This window comes from Cryptomeria japonica, chromosome 1 (genome assembly GCF_030272615.1).
Source record: "Cryptomeria japonica chromosome 1, Sugi_1.0, whole genome shotgun sequence".
Taxonomy (NCBI): domain Eukaryota; kingdom Viridiplantae; phylum Streptophyta; class Pinopsida; order Cupressales; family Cupressaceae; genus Cryptomeria; species Cryptomeria japonica.
In genome coordinates, this window is record NC_081405.1 from 258,092,218 (window position 1) to 258,112,766 (window position 20,549).

Genomic DNA, 20,549 nt, shown 5'->3' on the forward strand with positions numbered 1-20,549 from the left:
GCATATCTCTTGGTCTCCACACCCTCTCTTGGACCTTGTGTGAGCTCACAAGCAATCCTAGCCCTTCATCTTGAATCCATCTCAACCGTCCATTCTTCCTCTCCTCTTATAAATTGAGGACTCCATCCCTTCATTTTTCATCTCCAAATTCAGTAATCTTATGCTGCCCTTTTGAGCCTAGAAAAATCATTTTAGCATCCTTATCATGTCAAAATCATCCTACATCCACACTTAATCATCTCATTTCCATTATCTTCCAAATCCATTCCATTTGTGCACAACATTGAAGAGTCATCCACATCAAGCAAGCAAGAGGAGCACATCAAGTGGAGCATCATCCAAGGGCGCCTTCACTTCATCAAGCTCCATCCAAAGGAGAAGGTAAAAGGATTGTGTGAGGTCTTTTTCCCCTCTTCAAAATGTAGCATCAATTATTTTGATTTCTTGAAATGAGTCAATTTTCTTCTATAGAAAGCAATTTGTTAAGGCATACTATTTTTTGGGGCTATTAAGACCTCTCATATTCCAAGTTAGAAACTTCATTTATAGATTTTGGATGTAGATTCTAAGGTTCGTTGCCTTCTATTGGCAATTTCCCTTGCGACTTCATTTTAGCTTGTTAATCTCTAGGATGATCGACCAGATTTTGAATCCACTACCACATCAATCTTCATATTTATAGTTTTTTCTCTTTTGGGTTGTCCATTCCTCATCCTAAGGTTGAATACTTGAGATGTTAGTTGGTGGTATCAGTCTACTAGAGGGGTCACTGGGTGAAAAGATGGCCTTACTAGCAAGGGGAGAAATTGGGAGCTTTGGGGAAAGCATCTAATTATGAGTCATAGGCTTTAAAGAGAGCACATAGTTCCCCATCACATTAGAGATAGAGAGTGAAAGGTTTGACAGATCTGGTTGGGGTCTCCATAACTTTTATAATCCCTTCAATGAAAGGAAGGTCACCACTAATAGCCTCCCCCTATGAGAATCATAGCATCTTGAGAGGTTTCTCCTTCAAGAATGCATTTCTATTTGAATTTTTGAGGCTTTTTAAGAGGGTCTTTACATTCAAAAATCAGATAGGCTAAACTTAAATAGTTTTTTGCAAAAAATCGTAGCATTTTCATAAACAATAGCTTGAGTCTAACTTCCTAACTTATATTGCAAAGAAATGAAGTTAAGAAGGGTTTTGTTAATATCCACATTCACACATAAGCATGCAAATACTAGCCTAGTCTTAGATTTTGTCACCCCATTAGTAGCCACATAGTGACCAAAGGTGTTGCCAATCCATTTAGAGATCTATTCATCTCAAAACTTGAGTGGGAGACCTGGGAGCCAAACCCACACAGGTGTTGTTTTATTCAAATTTGCAACTGGATCAAAACCTGACTTCCATCTATAGATTAACAAATAATGTTTTCCATAGGACCATGGTCCTTTAGTAAGAACTGCAATGAGATCTTCAGTTGTAAATTTGAAAAAAAAGAGCCCCCCAGGCATGGCACTGGTTGTCACACTCCCCTTGAGTTTCTACTTGGCAAAAACCAGATTGAAGCTCATGGTTGAGACAATACGATTCACTATAGAGTCAGACAATACAATAGCTGCTCCATATTATGTTTGTAGGTGACCTGTGGTAACTTTTGGAATATTATGAAATGGAGACTCCCTGGTGAGCACATTTTTCCACCCATTGGGCTTTGGGATTCCCTTTAGAAGCACATGCTCCAAATTCTCAGTCATCGTAGGACTATCATCATTGTCGCACTTGGGTTTCTGTCAAGTTGGGCGGTGCATGCAAGTCTTTCCTTATCAGACATTGTGGGGACAATGGAAGAACCCACCAAGCCCCCAACAAGTACCATTGGAGCCCTAGGAGTAGGACTCGATTGACAAGAGGCATAGGAGGAGGAGGTACAAGGTCCCCCCCCCCCCCCCCTCGAAGCAACTTCCATGTGCAGGAAATTCAAATGATGCAAAGCGAGAAAGCAAAGCGCAAGAAAAATTGGTTTCACTCTATGTTAAATGTTAAGTATCAACTGTATTTAGAAATATTTGGGGAGACTATCAAATCACTATGACCAAGTTCTTGTAAACCAATCCCTTTGAAGTGGTTGGATTTACAAACATGAAAATGATCGAGGATAGAAATCTCTAGTCATGCAAATGTGCTAACGTCAATATGCAAATTTAATTTCCTTTTATTTATCTAAGTTAAAATATATTCCTGTAGTGAATGCTCATTAAATACAAATGTTATTTTCCATGATATTTGATAATAAATCAATGAATATTGAATGTCTTTAAATACCTCTACATAACAACATTTCATATAAAACATCAATAAAATGAAAGGTAAAATGTAAATTTGAGATTTGAAAATCAAATTCATTTTTTTGTCTAGTTTGGGATTAATTGTATGTCTATAGTATTAATTGAAGATAAAAGAATTACAAAATCAATTTAAACAATGAATATCTAAACACAATGAACAATGAAAGATAATAAATTTTAGATACATACAAATATAAATAAATATGAATAAAGTGAATCAAATATATATGAATAGATTTAAACAAAATAAGACCAAAAAATAAAAATTAACTTAAAACATAATAACTTTTAAATACATAAAGATATGTACGAATATAACTAAAGTAAAATCAATTATATAAAAATAGATTTAAATAAAGTGGAAAAAAAAAATTAACATAAATAGACAAAGACACAAAGGTAAAATTAAACCCATGAAACCATGATTAAGCCCACAAAAATTAAAGAAATGGTAAAATCCATCATTGATTAATCCCACACTAAAGTAAAGGAATAAACAAAATCCATCATCGATCTCATTAAAAACTAATTTGCACTACTTTTTAATGTTTGAATCGTCCAAAAAATGAAATGGTGGGCTAGCGTTGAATTGATGGCCAAGTTCTCCATTCATTCAATGTCCACTTACTTTATTAAGGGAATATTAGGTTATCAACCCCCACCTTAGACTTATCAACCAAACCATATGCACTCCATTCTTGTTGGAAAAGTCGCCCCTGTGCCATGATTCACCACATGGAGTAAGAACTCCTAAGTAAAACTTTCATATGACAACCATGCAAATGTATCCTTAGGGACTTTTGTTGCATCTGTATGGCCCTCCACCAAGTTTACAAAACTATAAGGTCCATTTCATACATGGCCCTCCATCAAGTTTACAAAGTTACAAGTCCATGGCCTTCATCAAATTTATCAAATTTATTAAATTATAAGTCTATTTCATGCATGACCTTCCATCAATTTAATCAAATTCATAAAAAGATTTCATACAAGATCTTTCTAAAATCAAGTTATACAAAAATTTCATACATGACTTTTTGAGAAGTTGAAAAAAACCGGAAGACTCTACAAACAATTTTAGAAAATGTTATTTTTTGAAATTTTTTATAAATAAAAGAGATTCTTAAATGTTGTTTTAAAGTTTTATATAAAGAAGATTGAGACTCCATTCTACCAGTCATGACTTGTTGATTGATTGAATGGGACATTTGTGAAGATCACAATCTACCATTGTCAGATTTATTATTCTTATTACTTAAGTATATTTGTCCAATCAGAATTAATCTATCATTGTCAAATTTAGTATTCTTATAACTTAAGTATATCGATCTAATTAGAACTAATCTACATTTAAAACCTTGCTTATGATATTGTTATTGTAAACTTTCACCTCGCCTCACAATTTGAAACCTAATTCGAAATTGTAATCTACCATTGTAGAATTTATTATTCTTATTACTTAAGTATATCCATCTAATCAAGATTTATCTATGTCAGATTTAGTATCCTTATTACTTAAGTATATTGGTCTAATCAGAACTAATTCACATGCAAAGCCTTGTTTATGATATAGTTATTGTAAACTTTCACTTCGTCTCACACTTTGAACTCAATTCCAATATGATAAAAGCCTAAATGGGTGTTGTCGTTGACTAAGGGTTTTGGGTTCTTCCCATTTAGGTCCCAAGGTTGATTCTCTTTGCTAAGCTTATCCAATGATGATGGGTCACAAACTATTGTTATCATCCTTGAGGGTATTAGTCTTGCCCTAGGAGAGACTTAGGTCTATAATGAGAGCTAATTATGATATTACTATTGTAAAATTTCACCTTGCCTCACACTTTGAAACCTAATTCCAATATGAAAAAGCTCGAACAAGTGGCATAGTTGGCTAAGGATTTTGGGTTCTTCCCATATAGGTTTTTAGCTTGATCCTCTTTGCCCAGGCTTATCCAATGAAGATGGCTCATGGTTGATGTTGTCAACCTTGAGGGTATTAGTCTTGCTCTTAGAGAAGCTTAGGTCATACTAAACTATAATAAGAACTACTCTACCTTTAAAACCTTGTTTATGATATTGACATAGTTGGCTAAGGGCTTTGGGTTCTTCCCATATAGGTCCTTAGGTCAATTCTCTTTGCCCAAGCTTACCTGATTATGGTGGTTCACAACTATCATCCCTAAGGTTATTAATCTCACCCTAGGAGAGAGACTTAGGTAAGACTAAGCTATCATGAGAGTTAATCTACATTTAAAACCTTGTTTATGATAATACTATTGTAAACTTTCACCTCACCTTGTACTTTGAAACCTAATTTCAATATGATAAAAGTTTGAATTGGTGACATAGTTGGCTAAGGGCTTTGAGTTCTTCCCATATAAGTTTTGAGGTCGATTTTCTTCGCTCGACCTTATTTATTGATAGTGGTTCATAGACCATTAATGTCATCCCCAAAGTATTAGTCTCGTGGGAACAACCCTAGATTATAAAAAAAGAAAAAAACATATAATATATATAAATATAATAATAATATCTTAATTATGAAAAAGATTAAAAAAGATAGAATGTGAAAGTTACAAAGTGATGTAGAAATTTGAGTGACAAGATTGAAGGTGGGTGAAGGCTCCCACATGCACATGCAAACATTATAATTAGTATGTGACGTGAGCTTGGGGCGGAATTGACAAGTTGTATAAATCGTATTGAAGAGGCGGGACGCGGGAAGAGAAGAATTTGGGTACGAAACCGCGTGCCTTCCACAAAATAACGCAGACGTGACACTTGTGCCGCGCCAAAAACAAATAAAGAAATAGAAAGAGATTTTAACAATAATTAAACGCTTCACTTTTTCGCTTTATTTAATAATCAGTTTGGATTCCGTCTGTCGCGATGTTACTTTTGTTTTTTACATCGGGCCGCGACAACCCACGTGCTTACTAAAGATTAATTCAAAAATAACCTTTGACTCGCTTAGTCTCACCTAACGTAGGACGGCAGTTACTTAACGTAAACATAATTTGACTGTACGTTGACAGGTAAAGCGGTTAAATTATGAGTAATTATAATAACACGGACTTAATTGTCTCTCTTTCTGCCGACATCGAAGTAAATGTTTTCCCGTTTTAACCGGGCTGCACTTTTCGGCCAGTGAAATTTTTTCGCTAAAGTACAAAATGCGTAGATGAAGATCTGACGGTCAGGACGGCTTCCAAGCACGTGGGAAGACCTGGGCTTGTTTGGATTCGCTGAAGAGAGCATTTGTTGGAATGAACAAGTACAGTTTTTTACTGAAGTAAGAATATTTTGCATGTGAGTAAGTTCTCATGATTGGACACTGCATTAAAATTCTTTACGTAAAAATTAAGCTAGGTGGTGGGGCCCTCGCGGGGAAATTAGTACCGGGAATTTTAATTTGGTATTCTGGGACGCGGGATTATAAATCGGACGGCCGCGTATGAGTCTAAAAGTGGCGGGACACGGAGATACTGATATAGAAATGGGACAAAAATGGAGGTGCTCTTGGCTATTTTGGCTATGAAAAAGTTTTCAGGTTGTACTGGGATCGTGGGGTTTTTACAACTGCCGGAAAGTCATTTATCTTATTATTTAATTTTTAATTTTTTATATCAAATTATTTGTTTTTTATATTAAAAGCAGCCAAAACAAGGGTGCTGACCCAACAGTGGCAAGCCAATTGTCAACACAGCAACAACAAAATCACAGCCTTCTAAACTTTCCTCTATCAAAATTTTTAATCATTCTATGCATATTAACCAAGTAAATAAAAGTCTTAATTAAAGTATGCCACGCAAGGCAAAAGATAGTTAAGTTCAAGCATAACCAAAAACTAAAACTATAAGCCGATAGGCCATTAGGGCCAATGAAAAAACCAGAAACTCAAACCATAGAAAAATGGCTATTTCTTTTTCCCATGGCTCCTCTTGGGGAGGAGTTTCCTAGCTCATTCCTTGGTGAGGAATTTGAAGAGGTCCCTGTAGTCTTCGTCCTCCATTCCTGTTTGTTATTATTGTTCAACTTTCTATGTTTTGGTTTAAAGTTTTTACTTTCTCTTTCTAGTCATGTTTCTTTCAACCCTTTATGTTTGTGTAAGAATTTGAATTCTTGAAAGAGATGTCACAAGTTTAAATCTTGTAGGTGGGGTACGTAACTGTTTGTTATTATTGTTTAACTTTCTATGTTTTGGTTTGAAGTTTTTGCTTTCTCTTTCTAGTCATGTTTCTTTCAACCCTTTATGTTGGTGTAAGAATTTGCATTCTTGAAAGAGATGTCACAAGTTTAAATCTTGTAGGTGGGGTACGTACACCTTTGTTTGTAGCGTAGTTAGGTGTTTCAATCTCATACATTGAAAGGCATTTGTAGACCAAAAAATAGAGTGCTTGATATCATAGACTAGAAGGGAAGAGCACCACTTGGGACAAAAATGGAGGTGCTAGGTAAGCTATTTTGGCTATGAAATAGTTATAAGGTTTTATCAGTATGGTTAGGTTTTTACAATTGTCGGAAAGTCTTTTATTTTATTATTTATTTTTTAAATTTTGATATCAAACTATTTGTTATTATTGTTCAACCCTCTATGTTTTGTTTAAGGTTTTGCATTCTCTTTTTACTCGTGTTCTTTCAACCCTCTATGTTGGTCTAATGGTGGAGAATTTGAACTCTTGAAAGAGAAGTCACAAGTGTAAATCTTGTAGGTGGGGTACATACACCTTGTTTGTAGCATAGTTAGGTGTCTTAATCTCATACATTGTAAGTCATTTGTAGACACAAAAACAAATTACTTGATATCATGGACTGTAGGGGAAGAGCACCACTTGGGACAAAAATGTAGGTGTTAGGTAAGCTATTTTGGCTATGAAATAGTTTTAAGGTACTATCGGTATTGTGGGGGTTTTACAATTGTCGAAAAGTCTTATTTTATTATTTATTTTTTAATTTTATCAAATTATTTGTTATTACTATTCAACCCTTTATGGTTTGGTTTAAGGTTTTGCTTTCTTTTTCAATCTTTTATGTTTGTCTAATGGTGGAGAATATGTACTCTTATAGAGAGGTCACAAGTTTAAATCTTGGAGGTGCCTCAATCTCATATATTGTAAGTCATTTGTAGACCTAAAAATATATTGTCTAATATCATGGATGATAAAAGGATCCATTTCCATTTCTTTATCTTCTTTGTCTTTTCTTTTTTTTTTAACATGAGAAAATAGTTTTTTTATATAAGTAAAAACATAATAGATAATTCTGAAAAATAAAAATTAATTAATCACATAACTTTCAAGTCAATTTCATTTTTAAAAATAAAAAGATAACCATGTATTATCAAATTGGTGATATTTTTCACAATGTGTCACATTAATGCATAGACTCGATCATATATTTATGTCAATTTTATATTTTCATATTTTACGAGTGGTGGTACATCCACTTAACAATTATTGCACCAAGGTGATGCTCACAAGGGTGAAGCATTCAGATGTGTCAAAAAGTCACCCATCTTGGTACTACTCCAACTCAAGTGCTCTCAACTATAGAATTCCTTCCAAAATTAAAAGTATTTTTTATTTTAAAATAGAATCATTTATTATTATTTGGAATTCTTTTCTTTTTAAGAAAATGGTTTATATATAAAGAGGTCTAGGAACACAAGGGCACAAAAGGCAAACATCCATTCACCTTCTATGGGAGAGGTGAGAAAGAAAGAGGCATTCGATTTTTATTATCACCCTTGAGAGAGAGCATCATCACACTGTATTACTGCTCAAACACATCACACTGAGATGATAGGTTTTTAGAATACATCACTATTGGAGACATTTCATTGTTGTATGACCATATCTTTGAGTTTTTAAAAAATTAAAATTTCTCAAATCATCATAAAAATGGGGGAAACACTTTTTTTCTAAATTTTGAGAATATGTTGAAATGACCTCAATTTTGTCGAAGTTGACTCTTATGCACACAAAAGTAATTCCCACTAAAGTAATCCACAAATGTGTGCAAGATCCGCATAATGATTCACAAATTTGACCCAATTTGCATGAAAATGATTTACAACATTCATTCTATAATATTTTTCATTTTTAGTCAATAATTATCATTTTGTAACATGATATGTTACCAATTATTTATTTATTTTTGTAATGGTTGCAAAGTGAGCTCAAGATGAAGGATTGGTCACATAATCATCAATTATAGAGTTTATTATTATTATAACTCATAAATGTTTATATATGGATGTTAGATAGTGTGCGATTTGGTCATATAAGTGAGCTTCCAATATTTGGCCATAATGTTCACATATTGAAAATAGTAACAAAGTGGTGTTACAAAGACCAATACCTTATTTGTACCCATGATTGAGATGATTATCATAGTGGAGAACGTTGATAGATTCTAATGTTGCATTCAAGTTAGGGAAGTGGTGGCAAATTACTACACCACCTAACAACAAGATAGATAGTTACCACTAAGAAAATGGTGGTACAAAGACCAATATTGTATATCTATCCATGAGAGTGAGACGATTGTCACGTTGGAGAATGTTGGTAAATTCTAACATTGCTAATTTAAGGTAGGAAAGTGGTGGAAAATTACCATACCATGTAGCAACAAGATAGAGATTTGTATTAATATTGCACTAGTAGCATGGGACTTGCATGTGATGATGTTTTCTTAGAACAAATTAGAGTTACAAATGCACCCAAGGGGTGTAGGTGGCTCTTGATGATCCTTATTATTCTGGTCTTGTCTAACAATAAGTACTAATTAATTTCATACATCATGATCCACCCAATGCAAAATATGGAGGTATTTTGGAGAGTATACTTGTGTTGGAGATGAATGCTGACATATTTGTATGGTAACTTACATAGTTTCACACATATTAGCAGTTTGAGTTTCTAATTCATAATTCTACTACATTGTTGGGAATATAAGCATATATAGGGTCCTATGAAGCCCAACCAAGGTCTTTCAATAGGATATGAGCATTATGTGATAGTTGGGGGGAGTTATACTCTCTTGATTTTAATGGGGAGCTTTATCAAATTGATTCTTACAAGCATTACATAGGATTAAATACAACTCGAGAGAATTTTAATCTATCATAATGACAATATGATAATACTAAAACCATATATGTGAATATATTCCAGTATGATAATATCCTATGATATTTTAGCATTCAATAAGTTGTCATTAGGACCTTCACTTTATAGGAGACATCAAAGGTTGTCTTTTAGGCCAAGAGTGGTAGACATTCTCCATGCAAGGACATATGGATGAGAAAGATGATGATGTCATAACTATGGTCAAGGGATATGATATTGATTTATCAAGTGAAAACAAATATTATCAGAAGAAAGTATGCCCCACATATTATATACACTAGAGGATGGAGAAGTTGAGGAGGTAGGAGGAGATCGAGTAGATATAATAATTTAAACCTACCCAAAGTATGGGAGCAGATGAGGCCATGCATATTGGAGAGGGAGAGGCCCTACTAAATGTAGCCCTATTATGATAGGTAATAATAGATTAATATTATGAATTGATGTCTCATGTGTGTGATAGATAAACTTTTAGGTTGGTTTCTTTTTTCATTATAGATAACACAATTAAATATGATGAAAATTATAACACTCATGTGTCATATGTGATATGTAGTTAGAATAGTTGAATGGATAGATCTTATCTCTATGATGGCAAAGTATTTAAATATGATGAAAATTATAACACTCATGTGTCATATGTGATATGTAGTTAGAATAGTTGAATGGATAGATCTTATCTCTATGATGGCAAAGTATTTTATCAAGGCATATCAGTTTTACCCATTAAGTAGATTGAGTGTGATTACAATCATTATGATCACATCACCTAATTTTTTGACTCTAGTTAGTTACACACAACTGGCATGCTAGCAACCATAATTGAGTGTATTGCACTAGATGGTGATTGAAATTCATTATGAGTGGAAAGAAACACCATATATGTTGAGAGGGGAGTTATTTATATTGAACTACCATAGACACAAATTGATGGTAATTATGTTGGGCCACTTATAAGTGATATAATGGAAACATTTATTTTTCAAATTAAGCGTAAAGTATCTTAAGGAAAGAAAATATTTTATGAGATTGGATGGTTGTAGATCATCTTGGCTATGTATAATCAGTCTTAACGTAGGCCCAAGACATCGCCACCCAAAAAGGTAGAGTTCAATAGAGAATATGAGGATTGTGACAATAGATGAGTCTTCAACAAAAGTTCCTCCCACTTGATAAGTATTAGACATGATGTGTTAATTTTTCTAATTTTTGAACCCTTGATACATGTGATAAGTCATTACTTATATTGACTAGTGACATATTATTATATTTTCTTTTTTTGTTTTTTTCTTGCTATGTGTGTGTGAATGATGCATCTTTAATAATGAGAAATACACTAAAATTTAAAAAATCAATAAGAATTCTGACTCATAATGGAATAATATAATAATATGAACCAAGAAATAAACTAAAAATGGTCCTATAATCATGCATAATTGAATAACTAAGTATATAATAACTTGAAGTACTTGTAGGAAATGATAAAAAAGATGTATCATTGAACTTCAAACATGTACAAACTATATATACCAAATGTTCCTTCCCTTTTTATTTGGACACCCTATCCACATAACTTTATATGTAAGATCATATAATATTATCAAATACTATAGAAGAAGTAGAATAATCAGATCGCTAGAGATACCACCTTCTAGTTCACTATCACATTTACAAAAGTTGCTTTTGTCTCATTAACACAATTTGAATTGGGAGGTGGCAATTGATCATATAAAGGCATGTTATACAATTTTATATCAAACTTGTACTCTCCTATACCAATAGGCATGTAATCTAGTATACTCAAATCATCACTATGTAAAGTGCTAGATCATTGTTTTGGGAATCTTGTTCTCTACTAAGTTCATGTTGTTATTTCTTAGACATCACTTATGTAAATTGATTTTGTGTTATAATAAATTTATGTTGTTCAACCATATAACAATTATTATTATTATTATTATTTTGCAAATTGCTACCTATGGGTAGCTCTCATCGTATTAAACATAAAACATCAAAGATAAGTATCTATCAATTATTATATGGCTGATAATGAGCTAATATATTATATTTTTCATTGCCATATGAACATTTTCCAACCAAATACAATGTAGATGGTATGAAAAACTCTTATCATGTATACATAGATGACCCGACAACATATCATACAATAAGCTTCTGGACATTACATGGAAAAGTGAATCAATAGTAAGTGGTCTAGTTGTAATAAAATGAATAATAGCACACATACAGTTTTTAGAAATATCATCAAACTCTTTGATGTTTAACATCTAACATTTGTAATTATGACATCCACACTTAATTAAACAACCCTTGCTATAATATTTAAATCTAGATCAATTATCAACCAAGGCACATTTTACTTATATCTTTATATTTCACCATAATCTATAAAAGGTAGATGTTCGTTGATAGAAAATTTTGGAGGATGACCTATTCTATCAAATGATATATAATCCTTCTATTTAAATGTCATAGGCTCGATCATAGAAGCAATTATTTACAATAGAATATGAGAATTCAATTAGATATTTTCTAAATATCTTTATTTGATACCTTTATATATAGGTGATGTACATAATAAAAAATCTTTGCATCACCCAAGTTTACAGGAAATTTTGATTCACCCAAACAAACTTTTCTATTTTGCAAGTTCTCTTGTATGCCACATTGTTCATATGTGATGCAGGAGCATCCCCGGTCTATGAGCAATCTTGCATCAACTAAAAATATTTCCTTTTAGTTTAGTTCTTGTTCAGTTCAGTGTGCAGTTTTTTGTGTTCCTACCAATAGGTGTTGATCATTGCTTGCTTTTCATTGTAAATCCTATTTTCGGTCTCTAGGCTGGTTCATGTGCTTAATTCCAAATTTTCAGTCCATTTGGATTCTTTTCTAACTAGTTATTGCTCCCGGTTTGACTGTTTCTAGGTTTCGAGATAGTTCTCGTGCTTACCGGTTGGTTTTCCTTCATTTCTGGAGTGGTTTCTTGGCATGTGGATCTATTTGGGGTCTTGTCCGATGTTCTTTGGCGTGTGGCCAACTTGCCTGTTGATTCAAACTTCTTGGTTGTTATTTTTCAGAGGAATTTCTTTCATTCTTAGGGCCGACCTAGTTACACGTTTCATTTTCCTACATTGGTAAATGTAATATTTTGTGGCTGGCTCGGATATGTTCCAGAGGGTATATATTGGGTATTATGTAATAATTTGTAGGACAGAGGAAGTAGAAATCAGAATAAAGATTTAGATTGATGATTAGTGATCCGGTTCACTTTGAGAGTTCTAGATGGATTGTATCTGGCTTGTAACTTGCATGTAACTGATTAACTACCAGATGTTCTATGATGACTGTATGTTGATAATTGGTCGGTTGTTGAAGGTTATAAAACAATAATATGATCTATTTTTGTAATCTTGTTATGTTTTCTTGTTGCTTTCATTGTGTTACTCTTGCTGCATAAGCCAATTAGTTCTCCTTTGAGGGTTTACCAGTTATGGCTGCATCAATTGGTATCAAAGTTGGTTATGAACCGGTTGGTGGAAGAGTAGTTTTTGAACCTTGAGGCATTCCTTTGGGTGGACAAATCACTGATTGGAGGCAAGTTGCGCGTGTGCTCAATAGATCGTCGAGTGAGAGGCAATTGAAATTGGTAGTCAGATCGGCGAGTTGAGGCAATTCACCAAAGTAGGAGAGGAGATGTCACCTAGAAGGACGAACCCCCAGAGGGTAGAGTAGATGATGGAGGATTTCAAGAATGAGGTGAGGAATAAAATTTGGAACGCATTGGCTGGTTTGCAGAGGAACTCGGAGTCTAAGGATGAATATGAAGAAGTCGGTGAAGAGATTGAAGCGAAAGAGGTTGAAGTATCGAAAGACGGAAGAGAGGAAATATTCCTAAGAGTAGTGGTGCAAGCGAATAAAGTTCATAAAGTGGAAGTTCCAAACTTTTTCAGAACATTGAACCTAGAGGATCTGATTGATTGGATTGAAGAGTTGGAGGATTACTTTAAGTTTGAGGATGTCAAGGACCGGCAGAGAGTCCGGTTGGCACATACTAAGTTGAAAGGGCATGTCGCCTTATGGTGGAAAGAATTACAAAAAGACAGAGTGGAGAATGGAGAAATGAAGATCACTCGGTGGAGATAGATGGTTGCAAGATTAAAGGCCGAGTTCATATCGGGAGACTATGAGTTGGAATTGTTTAAGAAGTTGCAAAACCTGAAACAAAGAAACATAGCTATGAAAGAGTATATTGAGGAATTCTACAAGGTGATGATTAGATCTAGACATAGAGAGATGGATAGAGAAAAGGTGGCAAGGTACATAAATGGACTTGCATTTAATATTCAGGATGAGATGAGTATGTTGAGGGTTTTCATAGTTGAAGAAGCTTACCAGTATGCTTTGAAGGCTGAGGAAAAGGTGAGAAGAAGACAACCGAATAACCCTAGAGGGAAGGAGAGATTCAAGGGGCAGATGAGTACAAAGAATCAAAATGTTGAAGAAGAATCAAAACCTAAGTGGAGTAAAGAACCGGAACAGAAAACACAGAGGAAAGGCAGTGGCAGTACCGACAAAAAATTTCCCAGCAAAATGTTTCAAGTGTGGGGATACTGGACATAGATTTTATGAATGTAACCAAGGAATGGAAATAAGTTGTATGGCAAATAAGGAAGAAGGTGAAGCTACCAGAACTACTGGAGCAAGGAGAATCCCCTATGTTCAGAAGAGTCATGATGGAGCAGAGCAGTGAAGATATCAGATCTACTCAGAGAAGAGTCTTTTCTGAACTCTATGTAAATTAGGTGGTAAGTGTTGCAAGGTTATTATGGATAGTGGAAGTACTGATAATTTGGTATCCGAGGAGATGGTCGTGAAGCTTGGATTGAAGAGGCTTGAGCACCTTTGTCCTTACAAGGTAAGTTGGTTACAAGATGATCAAAAGTTAGAAGTAAAGGAGCAATGTTTGGTGAATTTTAATATTGAGCCTTTTAGGGATGAGGTCTTGTGTGATGTTGTATCTATGAGTTCCTGTCATGTCTTGTTGGAAAGATATTGGCAGTTTGATAGAGAAGCTATTTATGATTGTAGAAGAAACCTAATCACTATTGAGAAAAATGGGCAGAAGTTCACATTGACTTCTTTGAAGGAGAAAGAGAAGGAGGTGAAAAACCTGAATCTTGAGAAAAGTTGTAGTACTGAGAAAGCAGTTGTAGAGGTTATACCGAAAGATGGCATGAGTTTATAGAAGGATCTGATAGATAATCATGATGGACAGATAGAACCGGATGACAAAAAGCTTATGGTGACAAACCGGATGAAGTCTTGTGGCAAAAACAAATCAGAGTTGTAGAAGAAAGAGAGTAGTAAGAAGAGACAATGTGCAGATCTGAAGCAAAGGAAGAGAAACAAAGGGAGTCAGGGGTTAGGGAATCCAATTGAGATCCCAGAGGAGCTAAAGAAGAGGTGTTCAGATAAGGAAGATGTTTGGATAAAAAATGAACATGGAGTCTTTATCCCGAATCATTTTCAATGTTCATGAGTTGCCTCTCATGGAACATCTCTTTCTACTTGGGGTGTTTGATGTAGGAGCATCCCTGGTCTATGAGCAATCTTACATCAACCAAAAATATTTCCTTTCAGTTTAGTTCTTGTTCAGTTCAGTGTGCAGTTTTATGTGTTCCTATCTGTAGGTGCTGGTCATTGCTTGCTTTTCATTGCATATCCTATTTTTGATCTCTAGGTTGGTTCATGTACTTAATTCCATATTTTCAGTCCATTTGGATTCTTTTTTGGCTAGTTATCACTCTAGGTTTGACTGTTTCTGGGTTCTGGGACAGTTCTTGTGCTTACTAGTTGGTTTTCCTTCATTTTCAGAGTGGTTTCTTGGTGTTTGGATCTATTTGGGGTCTTGTCCGATGTTATTTGGCATGTGACAAACCTTCCTGCTGATCCGCACTTCTTGGTTGTTATTTTTCAAAGGAATTTCTTTCATTCTTAGGACCGACCTAGTTACACATTTCATTTTCCTGTGTTGGTAAATGTAATTTTTTGTGGCTGACCCGGATATGTTCCAAAGGGTATATATTGGGTATTATATAATAATTTGTAGGACAAAGGAAGTATAAATCATAATAAAGATTTAGATTGGTGATAAGTGATCTGGTTGACTCCGAGAGTTTTAGATGGATTGTATCTGGCTTGTAGCCTGCATGTAATCGATTAACTACCATATGTTCTATGATGACTGTATGTTGATAACCGGTTGGTTGTCGGAGGTTCTAAGACAATGATATGATTTGTTTATGTAATATTGCTATGTTTTCTTGTTGCTTTTGTTGTGTTACTCTTGCTCCATAAGCCGATCAGTTCTCTTTTGAGGGTTTATCGGTTATGGTTGCATCAATATGCATGTCACAACTATATCAAAAAGTACACTTTGTTTGCACAACTAGATAGATATTGGTTGTGCATTACCACTAAGGTATCCATTTATATTTTTAGTACTACCATAAATTCAATAAGGTGGTATGAGAAATACTTATATATGTTTTATTTGATGATGTGATATATCATATCAAGCATGGTTTGTCATACCCTTAGACAAAGCTTATATATTTAGAAGTTACTTGATTTTATTTCAAATAATTCTAATGTTAGCAATAATTATATTATTCTCTGAAAAAATATTTGTTTAAAGTAATGAATTTATTTAAAAATCCTAGTTCTTTTTGCACATTTGAACCTTCTTACCAATGCTCATTTTCATATTACATGGCTATGCACATCAATACCTACTTAATTTCCTTAGAAACATAATCATATGTGATTCTTCTAGAACTAGTTAGCATTTAATTTTTGGGGGTAAATCATGCGATGCATGAATATTCATGGGAAAAATCCTTATCTCTTAGCATTTGATTCAAGGTTAGTAGTTCTTGGGTTGGTCCTACCATAGCACATCACCTATGACCGTATAAATGTGGCTGACGACATAATGAAGTGAGAAAAAAAATCATCTTTATTGATTATTAGGGAATTGATCATCTAGGATCAATCTATCAATAGTTTTGTAACAACCCTTAGGTTAAGAGATAGTGTAGCTCAAAGCTAACTAGAAGTAATAAAAACTCACTTTACACAAGAGTTCTTGTAATTGAAGATTGGATCTAGATCTATTATGTGACCCCTTGCAATAGAATTCTTAGTCTAAATTAAGATTACGAATTCCAATTTAATTTGTTCTTGGATAATTTTGTTCCCATACTATATTGATTTTATTTCCACTATGTGCAATAATAAGTGACTCTATGAGTGAATTATTAATAAGGTATGCAAATTTATAGTCCTTCATAGGATCCCCCAAAAGTGATTGCATCAAAGTGATGTATTATCCTAATTGTTTTGAATTTGATCAATAATGTCATAGTTCCTATGCATCTTAGTTGTCAATATAAGCAAAAGGGAAGATTGACATTAGTGAATATCCAATTTTTCTAATTAGATGTAACTTTACCTCTAGCCATCCATTGATAATTGCAACCTATTGTAGAATAAATTTATGAACCAGGTGCCTTGTAGAATATAGGTGTAGGTCTAAGAAGAGGTGAATAAGGTGTCTCTTTATAAGAGTACATGAGAATAATAGCAACAATATGCATATTATGTTAAGAGGATGAACAAGGATCAAAATATGGAACATAAGAAGGCATATACACATGCAAACTACCCTTGAGAATTATAGGTATATGTGAGTAAGCAATAAAATCGCGTATAAATTCCATAAATGAATGATAAACCATACAATATGAATCAAATATGATAATTATCTATCACTCAAAGTAAGTCTAAATTCATGCATCAATAAATGCCATCATCTTAGTCCTCACAATGAGTAAGCAATTATGAATTATTATGTAAAGATACATCACTAGTACCATCCAAGTAATCAAGCAACAATTTCTCATTAAGAGAAATAATATCATCATGTAATGTACATGGAGACAATGAATCATCAATAATATATACATGAGAGGCTAATGAGCTATCTTAATGTACAATGCATGCTAATCATTATGTAATGTATCACAAGGTCAAGGGTCATCATGAATATCCATAGAGTCAACATGGGATTTCAAAGAAATATTATCACAAAGCATATCATTATCATTCCTAATGGAAGATAAATCACACATATCACTCTCTAGGATCCTTATGATATGCATCATCAATAGAACAAAAAAATAATGGTGAATGCATAGAATTGTCATAATTCATAAGACAAGTTTCATTGTTGTTAATCTAAACATCATTACTAACCAATGAAGATGGGATCTTGCCATGTACCAAATAATTTTTTGATGTATATAGGGGTTTTGAGCAATAGTAACCATCATGTACAAGATTAATCACCATTATGAATCATGTAAAGGAAAATTTATTAAAAACATAATATCATCATGCTCATGGATAACATTATCACCAGTGATCTAAGAAAGGTAGGATCAAATTGAAATTCATGGACAAATGAAGTGATTAAAATAAAAGCAATTATTATCTCTATGGAGGAAAGATCACATACATGATGAAATAACATCTTTATAGAAAATACTCACCATCCATGGGATATAATGACACAAAATAATTAAAGATGGGAGGATCATATATAAAAAATATAAGAGCATATCAAAAGGATGAGGAGATTATATATACAAAGTGTAAGAATGTATCAAAAGTGTAAGAAAAACTATATGAAAATCAATTGTAAATGATCTAGTAATAAATCATAATCAAATAATGGAGGGTGGGTGAGGAACAAATAGATTAAGTAATTAAATCCTAATCACTAAGCAAGATAGCAATATACTAAAACCACAAATAATGGTGGGTATAAACCCAAAATAAAATAAAAATAAAATATATATAATTAGAAAAATAGGTTTTGGAACCCTAATGCAAAAGGATAAAACATAAGGAAAATATTATGGGTTTAAGAATGTTGATTTGACCAATTTAATGTGTAGCCCAAGTGCACCTACATAGAATAGAATAATTAAATAAGAATGAAATAACAAATAACCATAGAATTAGTGAGCTAATATACTTATTTAAGATATTTAAATACATGAATATAATTTAAATAAATAAAATAATGATACTTTGAGCTCTAGGTTTGATAGATATTTTGACTATGATAGATGTTGTTGACGTGCCAAGAAACTAAAACTTGTTGGGAAATTACTTTGAGAGTTGATAAATGATACGATCAAGGTTGGAGGGTCCAAAATGGACTATCTAGCCTTGTTGTTGAATTAAACACAAAACATAGCCAAGAATGGGATGCGAAACAAAAGCAAGAATCTTATTGATTAATGAAGCAATCTTACATGCCCCTAGGCCTTCACATGATAATAAAAGTCAACCCATTGGCCCCACATGTAGGTGCACAAGCTGCCATGGGTTTATTACTAAAACAAAAAGTATTATGGATCTACCTTCCCCTAACTACTTCCTATATATTGATGGTGATCTCCCATGAGTCTTGAAATGCTAAAATATCAAATCCAAACACTAGAAGTGATCTGCATCGGCCTCCCAAGTCCTATTGTTGGTATAACATGTGTGTTGCCTTCGAGTGCTTGAAGAGGGTCCAAAAATAGACGTGGATAAGAGCGGCCTCTTTTGGATGTTTCTAGACCCAATATCCATTATGTGTCAGGTTGTGCATGCTTTTCAAATTACAAGAATTTTTCACACGTCTCCACCTTTAGGTCTAGTCTTAGGTTTTTTGGGGTTCCCCTGCATAAGAAAGTTGATGTTTTTTTATTCTAGTTCACTTATGGGCTTGTAAAACTAAACCTTAGACATATTTTCAAACCTTACATGCAAATATTAGTTCTATGCTAAAAATGATATTCAAATTATACTTACCTTGATGAATGAAACTTATAAGTTTTGAAAGGGATATTGTTTTTTATATTAAAAGCAGCCAAAAAGCAAGGGGGCTGACCCATAGGAACAACAAGGAAGACAGTGGTAGAACCATTGTTCGCATAAAATCAGTAGAGTTACAACCCTTTACCTCTATCAAAAACTATAATCATTCTACGTAAGTTTAGTAGATATAAAGCAGTTTTAAACAAAGTTTTAGACATATGCCACACAGGGCAATAAACATAAAAGTTCAAATAAAAACATAAGCTAACACTATCCACCCGTAGGCTACTAAAAGTAGACAAAATTCCAACCTTCCACAACATAGAGACAAATCATTTCTTTTTCCCATGGTTCCTCTTGGGGAGGAGCTTTCTAGCCCATTCCTTGGTGAGGAATTTGAACAGGGCCTTGTAGTCCTCGTCGTCCTTGCCTTTACCTTTGGAAGCACTTTCCTGCATGAGGCACAAAGTGGTAGCCGAACATCGCATCACATTCAACGCGAATTTAGAAACATCATGCATTTTGGTTCCCATCGCCTCCAGTCTACTGGTGATATCCTGCACATTATTAGACATGGCCTCCACCTTTTTCCCCATTTCCGCCAGGTTGTTATCGTCCTCCTCTTTTGTGCTACTTTCCTCCTCCACAACCATCAATTTTTCCAGCCTGAAAGTCGGGGAGGGAGAATTTACAGTCTTTGGACTCTTAGAAGTTGTGGGGCTTTCGGAAGCATGGGTGGAACTGACAAAGTAAGGGGTCAAGTTAGGGTGGGACAAAACCACATTATCAGTAGGGCTTGAGTTTCCAGTGTCCTGTGAGGAGGAGGGGTCTCTTAGAGGTTTTTCTGAGGGTTTAGAGGCTAGTCTGCTTGAACAGCAGGGGGTGTTGACCTTATCAGTGATTTCCATGTTAGAATCAATCTCCTGGATTCTGACTTTCTTGGGGGTTTTAACCTCTTCATGGGAGTGCTTTTTATTTTTCTTGCTGCAAGAGCTAATGTTTGGGAGCCGAGGGGGGCTAGCACTAAGTTTAGCAGTAGGGTAGGCCGAAGGACTGGCATTAGTCACATTCTGGATAGAGATAGAGCGAGGCGGGCATAGGGCGAGGTGGAAATTGTAAAGATGAAGGATG

General features: G+C 34.1%; 1 protein-coding gene across 1 annotated transcript in view; it reads right to left on the reverse strand.

The window, feature by feature from the left end:
* LOC131857300 (uncharacterized) overlaps positions 1 to 20,326 on the reverse strand; it is an 84,967-nt gene extending 64,641 nt beyond the window's left edge. The window contains exon 1 of the mRNA XM_059209579.1: positions 19,855 to 20,326. Within this exon, the coding sequence (XP_059065562.1) occupies positions 19,855 to 20,326 (472 nt within the window). The remainder of the gene's footprint in view (positions 1 to 19,854) is intronic.
* Positions 20,327 to 20,549: the final 223 nt, after the last annotated feature.